The sequence below is a fragment of the Teleopsis dalmanni genome, chromosome 1, assembly GCF_002237135.1.
Source record: "Teleopsis dalmanni isolate 2A chromosome 1, ASM223713v2, whole genome shotgun sequence".
NCBI lineage: Eukaryota > Metazoa > Arthropoda > Insecta > Diptera > Diopsidae > Teleopsis > Teleopsis dalmanni.
In genome coordinates, this window is record NC_051846.1 from 58,738,430 (window position 1) to 58,751,997 (window position 13,568).

Here is a 13,568-nt window from a genome sequence, read left to right on the forward strand (position 1 = left end):
AAAACAAATCTACATAATCACATGAGTTGGCAGTGGTGGCTCAAAAGTAAGATCGGATATGATTTTTTCGATACGAGCGACAATAATGCATTATCCTGTAAAACAAAAACTGCTAAAAATTCGGCACTTTTCACGCAGGCTATGGAGGATATTGATTACATATGTTTGTCAACGGATTATAGTCGAAATAATTTTTTCAAACAGACTGAACGGAAGTTAACTTATCTAATAGAAGATGTGGACTGGAATGGTTATTGGTATTACCTGAACATGGGTTTATCTATAAAGGAGGCTATGACACCACAAAATGTTAGCAATTTCAATGAGTACTGGCTTTGGAACTTACAACAATTGGTAGCGCGTTACAAACTGGAAAAATATGCAGTTGGTTTAACTGAAGTTCTTAATGATCCCTGTAGTACTCATAAAATGGATTACATACCCAATATGATAAGTAAATATGGTGAAAAGTTTGAGCCAATGTCCTGCAAACTTAATGAAAAAGTTATGCAATTTATCAGAAATATGCAAGCATATATAGAAAGGGCAATAAGTAAAGAGAGCTATGATGGGCGTAGTGTTAAAACTATTGATCTTCATAAAAAAGAAAATGTTCTCAATATGTTGCAAGAGTTTTTCAACATTAACTTAAAGCAAATGTACGACTATTGGTCTTCTTCTTTCAATATAAAACCGAATCTTCTACTCAACTATGAAACAATGTTACGAACTCCTCTTTTCTATTATTTTGCAGAAATATTATTGTCCTCGTATCGGTCCTTAATAACGCATTATCAACCTTATGACAGTCATTTATTTCAACTTCCAGGCGTCAAAATAAACAATGTTAACATTAGTGCTTTGGTTACGCACTTCGATTTGTATAACGTCGATATAAGCAACCTCTTGAATGAGAAACATTTTTATATAATGAACCAATTTCAATGGAAAAAATCGCTACAAGCAAAACAGCAGCGGCTAAACCACAAACCGTTTACTCTGCTTTTTAATGTAACCTCAGATAAACCACAAGCAATCGTTTTACGTACTTTCTTGACATCAACTTCACGCTCTTATCGTGACCATTCTGAAAACATATATCAGCTTGATACTTTCGTCACAAATGTAGTGGTTGGAGTAAATATCATACAACGTAAATCCATTGAGTTTTTTGGTACAACAACAGATCCTACAGGTTACTCCGAACTATATCAGTATACGTTGATAGCGTTAGATAATAAATTCGTGTTTCCTTTGAATATCACGACGCCAGATTGCGCTTTTCCGAATCGTTTAATACTGCCACAAGGTTCGAGTGATGGCGTCAAAATGGAAATGATTTTCGTCGCCACACTATTTTCACCTAATGATTTCCGTTTTGGAAACAACATGAACTGTAATTTTGCTGATGGTATATTAAGTTTCGATAACTTGCCTTTCGGTTTCCCTTTCGATCGAAATTTGGATGAATTTGAATTATTAAACAGAACAAATGTGTTGCGAAAGTCGGTAAAAATTTATCATAAAACTAAGTTGCATTAATAATAATTTATTATGATATACTTGTATTAAATATTTAAATATTAAATAAACAATTAAATTATTAATAACAAATATTTACCAATTGGTAGTAATGGTGCATGAAGTGAGTGCAGTAGATCGAACGCCTAAAGTGACATCCGTTCATGGCGCCAAAAATTGAGAAGCTCTAGACCTAAATTTTGTACTTCTAGTACATTAACATCATGCAATTAGGGCCACTGCTTAATAGGAAGACATGCTATACAACTTGGTCTGCCTAATAATGATTTTTTGCGATGTTGTGGTTCCGAAAATGAGGAGGAAATCCACCTCATGTGTCAGTGTTCATCCTTAGCTAGAAAAAAATTTAAATTGTGCGGGCCCCTTTTCTTAATGTCGAGTAGCCTCAGCCAGCCAATCCGATCAGTTGCCTGCTGTCGACAGGTACTAGTACCGAGTGCTCCCAAATTGTGACCTGGTCCTTCCATCAAAGATGCGGACGTCCTCTACCGCATTTTTTACCTGTAGGTACCGATTTAAACACCTTTCAGCCATAGCACTTTCTTCCATTCGTACGACATGACCAAGACAGCGAAGCTGCTGTATTTTAATGCGTTTAACTATGTTAATGTCGCGGTTTAGCTCATACAGCTAATAGTTTCATCTAATTCAACACTTGTCATCAACGCGTTATGGATCATAGATCTTCAGAAGAATTTTCCTTTCGTATGCTTCTAACACCTACTCATCACTGTTGATAATTGTCCAAGCTTCTGCACTATACAGCATGATAAAAAAAGTATTTGGATCAGTGCAAGAACACGGAGGATATCGCACGGAGGATATATGAACTCGATCAACTGATGGAAGGTGATACAATAATCACACATATAAAGAACTTCCGCTAGAAGTGGATAGGACACGTTGTGCGGATGCCAACACAGCAGTCAGGTTTTTCGTGAATGAAGTTAGAGCAACGAGAAGAAAATGAAGGTGGAGAAAAGAATAAGATGGAGTGACACTGTACGACAAGTGTTGAGAGATAAGAATGTCATCAACTGGAAGATATGGAGAAAAATTTTTCCAATTATGACATAAGGTTTTTTTTTTGGTTGGGGTCCATTTTAGTTAATAAAATAACAGTTGATTATATAATTTAAAATAAAATTTTATTAATAGGATGAAATTTTAATACTTAACATTTTTTTATATTAAAAAAAGTTATAGCTATTAAAAGTGCAATTGGAAGCACTAAAACAATTACTCCCCCTAATTTATTAGGAATTAAACATAAAATTCAACAAGCTTAGGTACTACGTGGACTTTATAGCTCTGAATGATGTTGATAATTATACTCTTCTTACTCTCTTCTTATAATGGAATCCGATTTCAAGCAAGAAGTTGTCGTTAGTGTGAGTAGCAAGTAAGAAACCTTTTGTTTTTAATGATAATCACCCGGATTGTTGTAGCATAAGGTGTTAACAGTTTATTTATTTTTATATCTTATGTGTGATCTATGTATCCATTTGCTTAAAGAATCTAAGCAAAGGTTTGAAGTTAATGGGCTCTCAAATTTTAATGTATCTTAAACGGATGAAGCACGTACAAGACCTTGCAATTAACTTGTAAGTCTGAATAATGCATTTTAAATAAATAATAAAATCTTTGAATTTTGTAAGCTAAGACATTTTTTTTTAATTACTTAACATTTGTGTTTACCACAATCTCGAATTTTTTTTTTATTTTATATAACTAATAGATTTTTTTTTTTTTGAATCAATTAAAAATGGCGTCACCAATGCAGTCTACCTTTTTTTACTATTCTGTGTTTATTTAAAATTTTTCAAATTTGAATTTAACGGAAAGTGACGCCAAATTTCGATAATTACCCAAAACACACAAATCCAAAAAAAAAAAAAAAGATTTGTAATAAAATATAGAAAATGGTTAAAGCACTAATCAAATTTAAATATACAATGAACACACAAACACAATGCCTATTGATGCAAAGCATTTAACAACCACAAAATGTAAAAAAATTAAATAAAAAAACTTGTTGTGTGCAATCAACACAGCAGCGAATATGTTTAAAATAAATACGCTGAACACTGTAGATACAAAATTTGCTGCAGTAAATCTAGAACTAGTTTTCAAAACGATAATGATGGTGTATAAAAAATATTGGACACCTGCACGGTCTAAAATTACAACAACAACAACACCAACAACACCAACGATAGCAATAACAATATTATCCAAATCAACAGCACAAAGCCACCAACAATAGCAGCTTAATACCAGAGCTGCAGAGATACATACGAGTACAGTAATACAGTACAGCCACAGCCACAGATACAGATGCAGATACAGCGGATTCAATTGAGTTATGAGGCACCTACAACATGAAATATTGTAGATACGAGTAGTAAGAAAATGCATCAGAAAAGTGAAACGAAATAAAGAAAAATTGGAGCCAAAACAGAGAAGAATAAAGCATAAGGTTAGAAATAAAACGAATATAAGCCATTATTAAGTTGATAATAATAAAAAAAGTGTATATATTTAACTGATATCTATACTCAAATGTATATATATATACATACGAGTTTGTATCATACAGATACGAAACATACGAAACAATAATAAAAATCAACTCTATAAATAATGAAAAATTTCATTTAAATGGTGCCAGTAGGTAGTGAAAAAACGCGCCGAGGAAGAAGAAGAAACTCCTCTAGATTGAACCTTTTTCCATTTTTTCTACCCTTCGTCGTCCAGCAAAACAAAAGCCTTTTTTAAATAATATTTGCTGGTATTTGTTGTTGTATCTACAAACCTAGACTTTTATTTCCAAGAAATTTAAAACTTTGCCTTACAACAAAATGAAGGGCAAGCAACCACACTTGAAATCATATGAGATATACGTGTAGTAAGTATGAAAACGGGCACAACAACAATTAAACGCAAAAATTGGGAACAAAAGATACAGATACATAAAATCAGAAACACAACAAAAAAAAAAATAGAAGCAGTGGTAGCAGGTACACAACTCGCATGTGCAAATGAAGAGGAACGAGGAACACAGCTCGACAGGATCATATTGTAAGCAAATGTTTTATGCGTAGTTCTGCCAATGGACAAACACACACAACACACCACAAGTACGACAAGCCAGTGTTTGAGGAGTAGTAGACACAGACGGACAGATATATCTATATGTAAACCTAAAGATAAAGCAAGCAAACAACTGACAACCCAACAAACGTATAAGTAATCTTAATTTATATGCATACGGCAGTCGTCAGTCACTCGTAGATACACAAACACTTCAACATATCGAAGAGAAAAGGATCACATTTTGTCAGTGATCGAAAATTGGTATCACTTGATATATGCGTTTTGTTCATGTTTAATTTAAATTTACGGACATTTTGCTCGAATAGACAATGAAGTTTAGTTAAATAAAGAAAAAAAAACAAAAAAAAGATATAATATAAAATAAAAACAAAAACTCACCCAATCGATACAATATTTACAAAATTGAACAGACATAAATCTTTTTTTTTCTCCACTGACTCGGTTTTGCTTAAGCAAAAATTAAACGAATAAGGAAAAAATCTAAATTACACATTCTCATATCGTCTGCATTAGAGGCTATTAAGGATATGGGTTGACCTGTTCGAGGAGAATACAAATTGAAATTTCACGGTTTAATCTTCGTTTTAATGCATTTGAAAAATTTTGATTGCTTATACGTTTCGAAAGGTTTTTGGTTAAGTTCTTGTATTTAGATTTTGCCCAAAGGCATCTCATGTAGTTCAAGTTGCATCCATAAAATCCAAATTAAAGAATTGATACAATTGTGGTATCTTGTGGGTTTACCCGGTTGTACATATGTACGCAAATACGATAATGAATGTTATTTTTGTTAGCGAAAGAAACTATAATGAATTAAAAACAGTTTATAGGCTAGAATATAATTATTAATATATAACCAGATTATTATATATTGGAGGGTGTGGCAGTAAATCGCATTCAAGCGTTTGGCGAGTTACCCAACTTGTATGAGGTCTCGCATGATCTTGTTGGTACTCTGCACCCTTACTATAGAACAACTCTGGTTTCTTCTTATGAACGAATGTTTACGACTTATGATTTTACTAAAGGAACTTGCAAAACTTGTGGATTTTCCTATTTCTAATGCACCATGTTGCTTCTGTGATCATCCTTAATACATTTGATAAAGCTTCTTTCAGAAGTTTAATATTTGAATCAATTACATATTGCAATACAGATCATATGAATATGTTTTATGTTAGAAAACTTTGTGCTCTTTAACGATTAAAAGAGATTGACATATGAGGCATTAGTGTCCAAATTTTTTTTGTTTTTATTTATTAACGTCATGTTAAAATGAAGTGAATCCCAAAATTAGTGACGATATATGCTTATACTATTAGAACGATATTGCGCGCAGTTAGTAATAATATTATATTTTAGAAATAAAACAATTCACCTTATAGAAAATCAAGAAAAGTTCTCACACCTCCTTTTTGGGTTTTTTTTACTTACTGCTAACTGGTTTTTTCCAGTAGGTGGAAGCCATCAAAAGCCACAGTGTGAAACTAGAACCCACTAAAACCACCTCTTAGGATTGAATGGAGAAAATTTCCAAAGCATTGTAGAAACTTCATTGTGGTGATAAAGGAAGAGAGATCAAGAGAGAGAGCAAGAGGCTTAAAACGTATCAGACTAGGTTTACCTTAGCCAGAAAGTATGGACATAAGGTTGGCTGGTAGTTAATGAAGGGGAGAATCATAGGAGAGATAAGTTTGATATACCAAAACTTTCCAGATAACTGAATAATAGTTATCCAGATAATTGAAACTTATCCAAATAATTATTTAGATAAAAAATTACAGATAACTGACTAATAGGAAAACTATTATCCACACTTTTTCTATGGAAATTAGGGAATATTTTAAGAATGCTCGAAAATTTGAAAAATTAAAGCTGCTGCAATCTTCTAGGCACTTAATAATAATAGAATATATCATAAATCAATACAAGCAAAAAAAATTTAAATTTCACCAATCTGCGGGCGTTTGTAGTACTCGATTGAAAGTGATTGTTATTGCATTTTTTAAATGTCTGCCCGATGTTGTAAATACAGGTATTAGGGATTTTAAGTTATAGCTCATATGAGTTCATTATAGGTTATATAGTCCTTATTATATGCTATAATAAGCTATATAGCTTATTATAAATTATAGTTAATTTTCTGTTCCGAAACAAGTTAGGATGATTTCCAGCTCCGAAACGGACCCTTAAAACAGGATAATCTCAAAAAAGTGGAATAAATCCGCTTAAAGTACATAATTAGGTCTCTTCAGTTTGCGAGCAGGGTTGCCACTGATAATTACCATCTATCTTAAATCGTTATCGATATAATCTCCATACCATTGGCAACTTCATTAATGTACAATCCTATGGCCAAATACTCATCGTTTCTTATAGACTTTTTTCTTTAGTTTATTTCTAAAAATTTATGTATAAATCCTTATATATTCCATTAATATTTTTTTAAAGTTTTTACCAATTTCATGAATTTCATTCATGAACTTTGTGAATATATTAAAGCAACAAATTTTATAATTTAATTCTGTCGTGATTGGAGAGCATGAAATCGTTTGTATATGTAGAAGAAAAAAAAATTAAATGTGCACACAATGAATCCATCAACGAAATTGCAATAAAAATAATCAAATGATGATGAACTTTTTACACACAAAAATATTTATCTGCTATAGCAGATATGAATTTAAAAATAGGCATCTCAACTGAGATAGAGCACCGAAGCTCCCTCCAAAAATTGAATTTCTATGAAGTCAAATTAAAAATTTTATGCTTTGTTGATGTTATTTTGAGTAAAAACACGCTATACCCAATATAAATTTATGTAATAAATTTAATAATTAATTTGGCACTTTTTGATTATCTAGTATCTAATATCTTATCTAATATCAAATAATTCTTTCTAACTAATATAATAACTATTTATAAAAATAGTTATAACAGCTATACGCTTTTACATTCTGCAGTTCTAAGCCTAGCACTTGTCTTATAAATATTCTATAGCGATTATTAAACCATAGAGAGCTTATATGTAGATGTCAAAGGTCAAGCACCAAATTAGATATGGTGTTGAAGGTTCAAAAATACATCGAATTGTAGTTTGTATAGAAAGATTCTGTACGGATTTTTAAGCCATGGAGAACGTGTGTATAAATATCCAACGCTATTCGTAGTTAGATTTAGTTTTGAAAGTTCAAAAACACGTGCAATTATAGTTTATATAGACAGATTCTATACGGATTATTAAACCTTAGAGAACTTATATATAGATGTTCAATACCAACCACCAGTTCAAATATGATTCTTAAGGTTTAAAAATCAATTCAATTATAATTTATATTGAAAGTAAAACTTTTATGATTTGATCTCTGAGCACGTATGCTTCATGCTCTCATTCTGTCTTTACTTTAATGGATGTGTTCTTTATTTACAGTAGAACTGTAGATGACGATACGAGTACTTTGTTAAGATTGATCGGGGATGGATACGTTAAATTAAAAATAATAGTTAACACACAATATATGTACATATTTATGGCCCAATGTTCCCCTGGGACAGTACTGGAATGAATGAATAAATATGTATATATTTATATATAATATATGTGTTTTGTATGGCTAAGGATATGCATATAAGTTGTCAGTAATTAATTCATTAAATATTTCTAAAGATTACTATTGGTCAATACTTGTGGCAATCAATATACTCTTCTTGTTTATATATCACTATTATTTATCAAATTCAACTAAATTAAATAATATTGCACTGAAACCTTTTCCTCTTCATATAATACTAGAATCGGTAGGTCCTAACTCAGATATTGATCAAAGGTATAGCAACCCAAAGTCTACTCAACTTAAACAAATTAAAAGGTCTTCATTTTGCACTTTGTAATTGTCGAAAGTGCTAAAGTATTTACCACAAAAACAAAAAAAAATTAATAAAATCAAATGTTTTAAAGAAATTATATTCAAAATCCAAAAAAAAAAATATCCGCCACTGAGGAGAAGTGCCAACATTGCCGTATTAGAGAAAAATTGTTGCATTGATGACAGCATTTGTTGCGGCTTTTAGAGGCGACGTTACTGGCAATTGTACGCCTAATGGCCACATAAATGGGGAAGCTTGTTGCTAATATTTTTACATAAACACCAGTTTTTTTCTCTAATCTTGGCGGAGTGCCAAGAGGCCCCCAGGGTGTTGCGCTATTGCCGTTGATTGTTCTGATTATGTGCGAGCCAAGTTGTTGATTTTATTTTCCTATTGGCAAAAATAAATTTTCGCAAATTGAAAGGCGTTTGGGACTTTGTAACTTCCTATGAACGTATGTTCTGGTACATTTATCTCTGACTCTGAAGTAGTTTTCGTATGAATGAATTTTCCAATTTGTGAAACTATCACTTCAAAAATATGCCAGAAACAAAAAATGATCTTAAACTATATTTGTCAACAATGTGTTAGTAAAATGTTAAGATTAGTTCTTTAAATGAGTTGAGTAATGTTTTTAATATATTTTTAAAAGACTGGGGCTAGACAGGTAACTGAGGAAGGGCATACGTTTCCAGAAATAATTCAAAGGATTGTATACATATGAACATTTACTACTATCGCACCAAGATTGTTAAATATGAGATTATCATTTCTTTCAAATTGTTAAAATTATTTCAGATTTTTATTTACTGATCTGACTGGGACTATAAATACTATTGTAATTTTTAGTTGTTGTTCCAATGAAATATTTAATAAATTTGGGACCATTGATTTATGAGTACGTTGGTGTGTTTGTTGGTTTAATAATACTATGAAATGCAAAACAAAAATATAATAATTATTTAGTATACTCCATTCAAAGAGATCCTCAAAGAATTTATTTTACACAACAAAATAAAATTTAATAATTTTAAAAGCTTTGGTTTAGTATGTGATATATTATTAAAAGCTAAAAAAACAAAATTCCATAAACTCTGATCGTTAAAGGAGGCACTTTACCCCACTTTCTTCAGCTTACTTATAATATTATGAAGACACTAATGGGTGCCATGTCTTAGTTCCCATTAGAATCTGATTTAACATCAACTGTAGTCGTTACAGAATTTTAGTAGAGAAGTAAACAAACAACCATTTTCTCTGTACTGTACAGCTTTCGATTTCGAAAAAAGGGTTTTAGGGAAGATAGTTTACGGACCTCTATTCAAGAAATTTTTTTGGCACCTTAAAGGTTTCTATGTCGGATCAATTTTATTTGTGGGCAAAGTCTGTAAAAGCAGTGACCCAATGCAGAAATCTTGCAGAGTCTAAGTCTAAACTTTTAAAGTCTAAACTTGTTTTTAGATGTATAGATGCTCTGACATATCGGTGTCTACTATTTAGAAATTTTCATGGCTCCATGGGTCCATTATGAATTGGGATCCATATAAGATATAGTCTTGCGCATATTATTATATATAAGATTTATATATTATATTTATATACTATATTTATATATTATATTTATTATTATATAATATGATATTAATACATATTATACTATATATAGCACTTAAAGGTAATACTGCAATTGGAAATTTGTAATAGGAATAAAAAAAAACTGTTAAAACATACTAAATATTTCTATAAATAATAGTTTGGCGGTTAGTCTAACTAGTTAGATATGGTTCAGAGCTTTTATCGGTTTTTATGGCATCTGTGAGAATCTGTTTTAGTAAAATAAAAGCAAACTGTTATTCTGTTGAATTTTGGATATTTGAATTGATTTATGCCTATCTCCTATCATAGGAGAGATCATTAGGCGGGACTCTATAAGTGCTTGAAAAACAAAAATTATAGAACTGCTGCGGTCTGTTGTACATTGTTCAATGTGATCTTATATGTTTTCTAACTTAGTACTTTATGGTTTTTGCGATGTAAAACAAAAGTATTTAATAAAATGTATAGTGCAATTGAAAAATTATTTTAAGAATAAAAAGAACTAACTTTGTTCTTAGTTCTATATTTGTTCTTACTTTGTTCTTAGTCATTTTTATTTCTATTCGCATGGGTTTCATTGCGTTCATTTCTAGCACTATATCCATTGCATTATTTTAATCAGTTTAATAATTCTATTCCATTTGATCCTAAAATGAAAACATATACTAATGTATATGTAATTCATATAAAAATATAGTTTTATATTGGCTGAGGCGTCATTACTATTTGTTGATTTAATTTCAAACTATTGCAATAGTTATAGTAATATTTTATCATTTGAAATTGTGTTATATTTTTTACCGATGACTTTACTAAAAACTTTGAATCTTATCACTTAATAACTGTTTGTTTCAAAGGCATTATACACTTAACTTGTGTAATTAAAAACCGCTTAAGCCACTTATGTTTACACATTTTTAATTGGAGTTTAGCGTCTTTAAGTTTAAGTTCTTGTTTACATTGTGACCGAAAAGTTTCCGGAAATTTTAAATAAAACGCAAAATTCTTAATCTTCATCAATATTTATTTTATCTCCTTCAAAATATGCTCATTAGAAGCGATACACAAATGCCAACGTTTTCCTCAATCATCAAAACATTTTTTTATAGGCGGCTTCCGGTATGGCTTTGAGTTCCCTCTGCGAATTCTGTTTTACGTCTTCTATGGATTCAAACGCGTTCCTCTGAGTGGTAATTTGAGTTGGGAAACAGGAAAAAGTCACACGGTGCAAGATCAGGTGAATAACGGTGGCTGTTCGATGGTATTTATTGAATGTTTGGCCTTTAAAATCGTTGATAATGTTGGCTCGGTGCGAGGAGCATTATCGTCATGAAAAATCCATGAATTATCCTTCCACAATTGAGGCCGTTTACGGCGGATATTTTCACGCAAACGTCTTAAAACAGTCAAATAATAGTCTTAATTGACTGTTTGTCCTTCAGGGACGAATTCATGATGCACCACACCACGAATATCGAAGAAAACAATCAGCATTGCCTTGATTTTCGAGCGACTTTGGCGTGGTTTTTTCGGTTTCGGCTCGTCTTTTCCTCTCCATTCCGATGATTGTTGGCTTGTTTGCATGTCGTACTCGTAGACCCATGTCTCGTCACCCGTTATGATGCGTTCCATGAAAGTTGGATCGGAATTGGCACGATCAAGCATGTCTAACGAGACCTGTCCACGATGGTGTTTTTGGAACAAATTGAGGTGAATCGGAAAAAGCCGAGCGTTGACACGTCGCATACACAAATTGTCCACCAAAATCAAACGAGCCATCTCACGACCGATGCCTAGCTCTCGTGCTATCTCTCTAACACTCACATGAGGATTTTTGAACACGATTTCCTTTGCCTTTTCAATGTTTTCGTCGGTGGTAGAGGTCGAAGGTCGTCCAGAACGCGGCATGTCTTCGACGGTCGTACGACAGTCCTGAAAGGCTTTGTACCACTCATAAACTTGAGTTTTCGATAAAACTGATTCCCCATAAGCCTTTTGTAGCATTCGCAACGATTCTGCACACGAAAATTCGTTCGAAACACAAAATTTGATGCAAACTCTTTGATCAATATTTTTTTCCATTGTTTTTTTCGCAACGCACTACTGAGGTGAACTGGTTTCAACAGCTGCCGTAAACGAACTGTCTGGACAGATCGCGCTCTCATTTTTTGCATAGTAATTAAGGACAAGTTGCTGCCAAACTACATAAACTTAAAATATCGAAAAATATACAGCGCGCGAATTTTAAATGAGAATTTCCGAAAACTTTTCGGTCACAATGTATGTATTTTCGTGTTTTCATGTTTGAGTATTCAACTTCAATTTGCAGAAAATCGAATTGCAAAAATTTTTATGCAAACAATCGGAAACGTTGTACATGCAACTTTAAGATACAACGTGGCGCTTACAAGAAAACACGGCACCCAATCAACTTCCATTACCAAATCCTAAACGTTCGAGACACGCGTAATTAATACAAATTTTTACTAGTCAAAATTGATTGTAAAAAAAATAATATCTTTGATATGGCAAATTTGTTTTGAAAAATTGTAAATTCATGCAAATTCATAGAGAGAATCGAGCATAAACATAAGCGGCTACATTAATTATGCTCGTGCCAAGGATGACAACTTCTTGCGCCGAAATCTGTTCAATCTCAAGCAACTGCGTCACTTGGAGGCATACGGATGGCAGCCGGTATCGCATGCAATTGTGATGAAAAGTTAACTTATTAGCCAATTTTTATGGATTACAGATTTCACACAAGATACTACAAATGTTGTTGCTGGACTTACGGATACAAAAATAAAAACCAATCGAATTAAATTGTTAGTGTTTTTTCTAATTAGTCAGAAACTACATTAAAACATCTGTAAGATTGTTTAACTAAAACAATAACTTTTTATATATCACAAATAAATAAAACATTTAATTAATAAAAATCTTAATATCATAACAAAATCCTCAACTGGACCAAAGTCAAATGCACAGAATTGTGGATTGACGACTTGCAGTCTGTTTAGAATGGTGTCTGCAGTTGAGCAATTGAAGATCGTTAAATTCAAGTGATCGCTCGATCGAGCTTAAGTAATATGATCAGTGTATATGTACTAATTATTCTGCCATTACAATTTATTGCACAAGTCATAAAAATCCCAATAGATACCAGTCAACAAACAACGACTACAAAACTTTAGTACGCGTACTGAATTTAATTGATTTTATTGGTTCAATGCAGTTACTTGGCACTTGCACCACCGATCGCATAGAATTGCACCCGTTTAAGTCTGATTGCCTCCTTGATTTAGACTTGCATTAATAAATTTATTAAGTCGCTCGATCACTGCTATCTTGTACGACTATCTTGTATATTGCTCACTTATGTACTTTATGTATTTTCAAATTTTTTTGACTACAATCAATTTGAGTCATTAGACCAGAGCTGT

At 32.1% G+C, this 13,568-nt stretch overlaps 1 protein-coding gene across 1 annotated transcript; it reads left to right on the forward strand.

The window, feature by feature from the left end:
• Window positions 1-21: 21 nt before the first annotated feature.
• LOC119682091 (larval serum protein 1 beta chain-like) lies at window positions 22-12,849 on the forward strand (the record flags this gene model as incomplete). Its single annotated transcript, XM_038095443.1, is given in 2 exon segments — window positions 22-1,509; window positions 12,694-12,849. Coding segments are annotated over 2 exon segments (1,644 nt in total), but the record flags the coding sequence as incomplete, so codon positions are not given.
• Window positions 12,850-13,568: the final 719 nt, after the last annotated feature.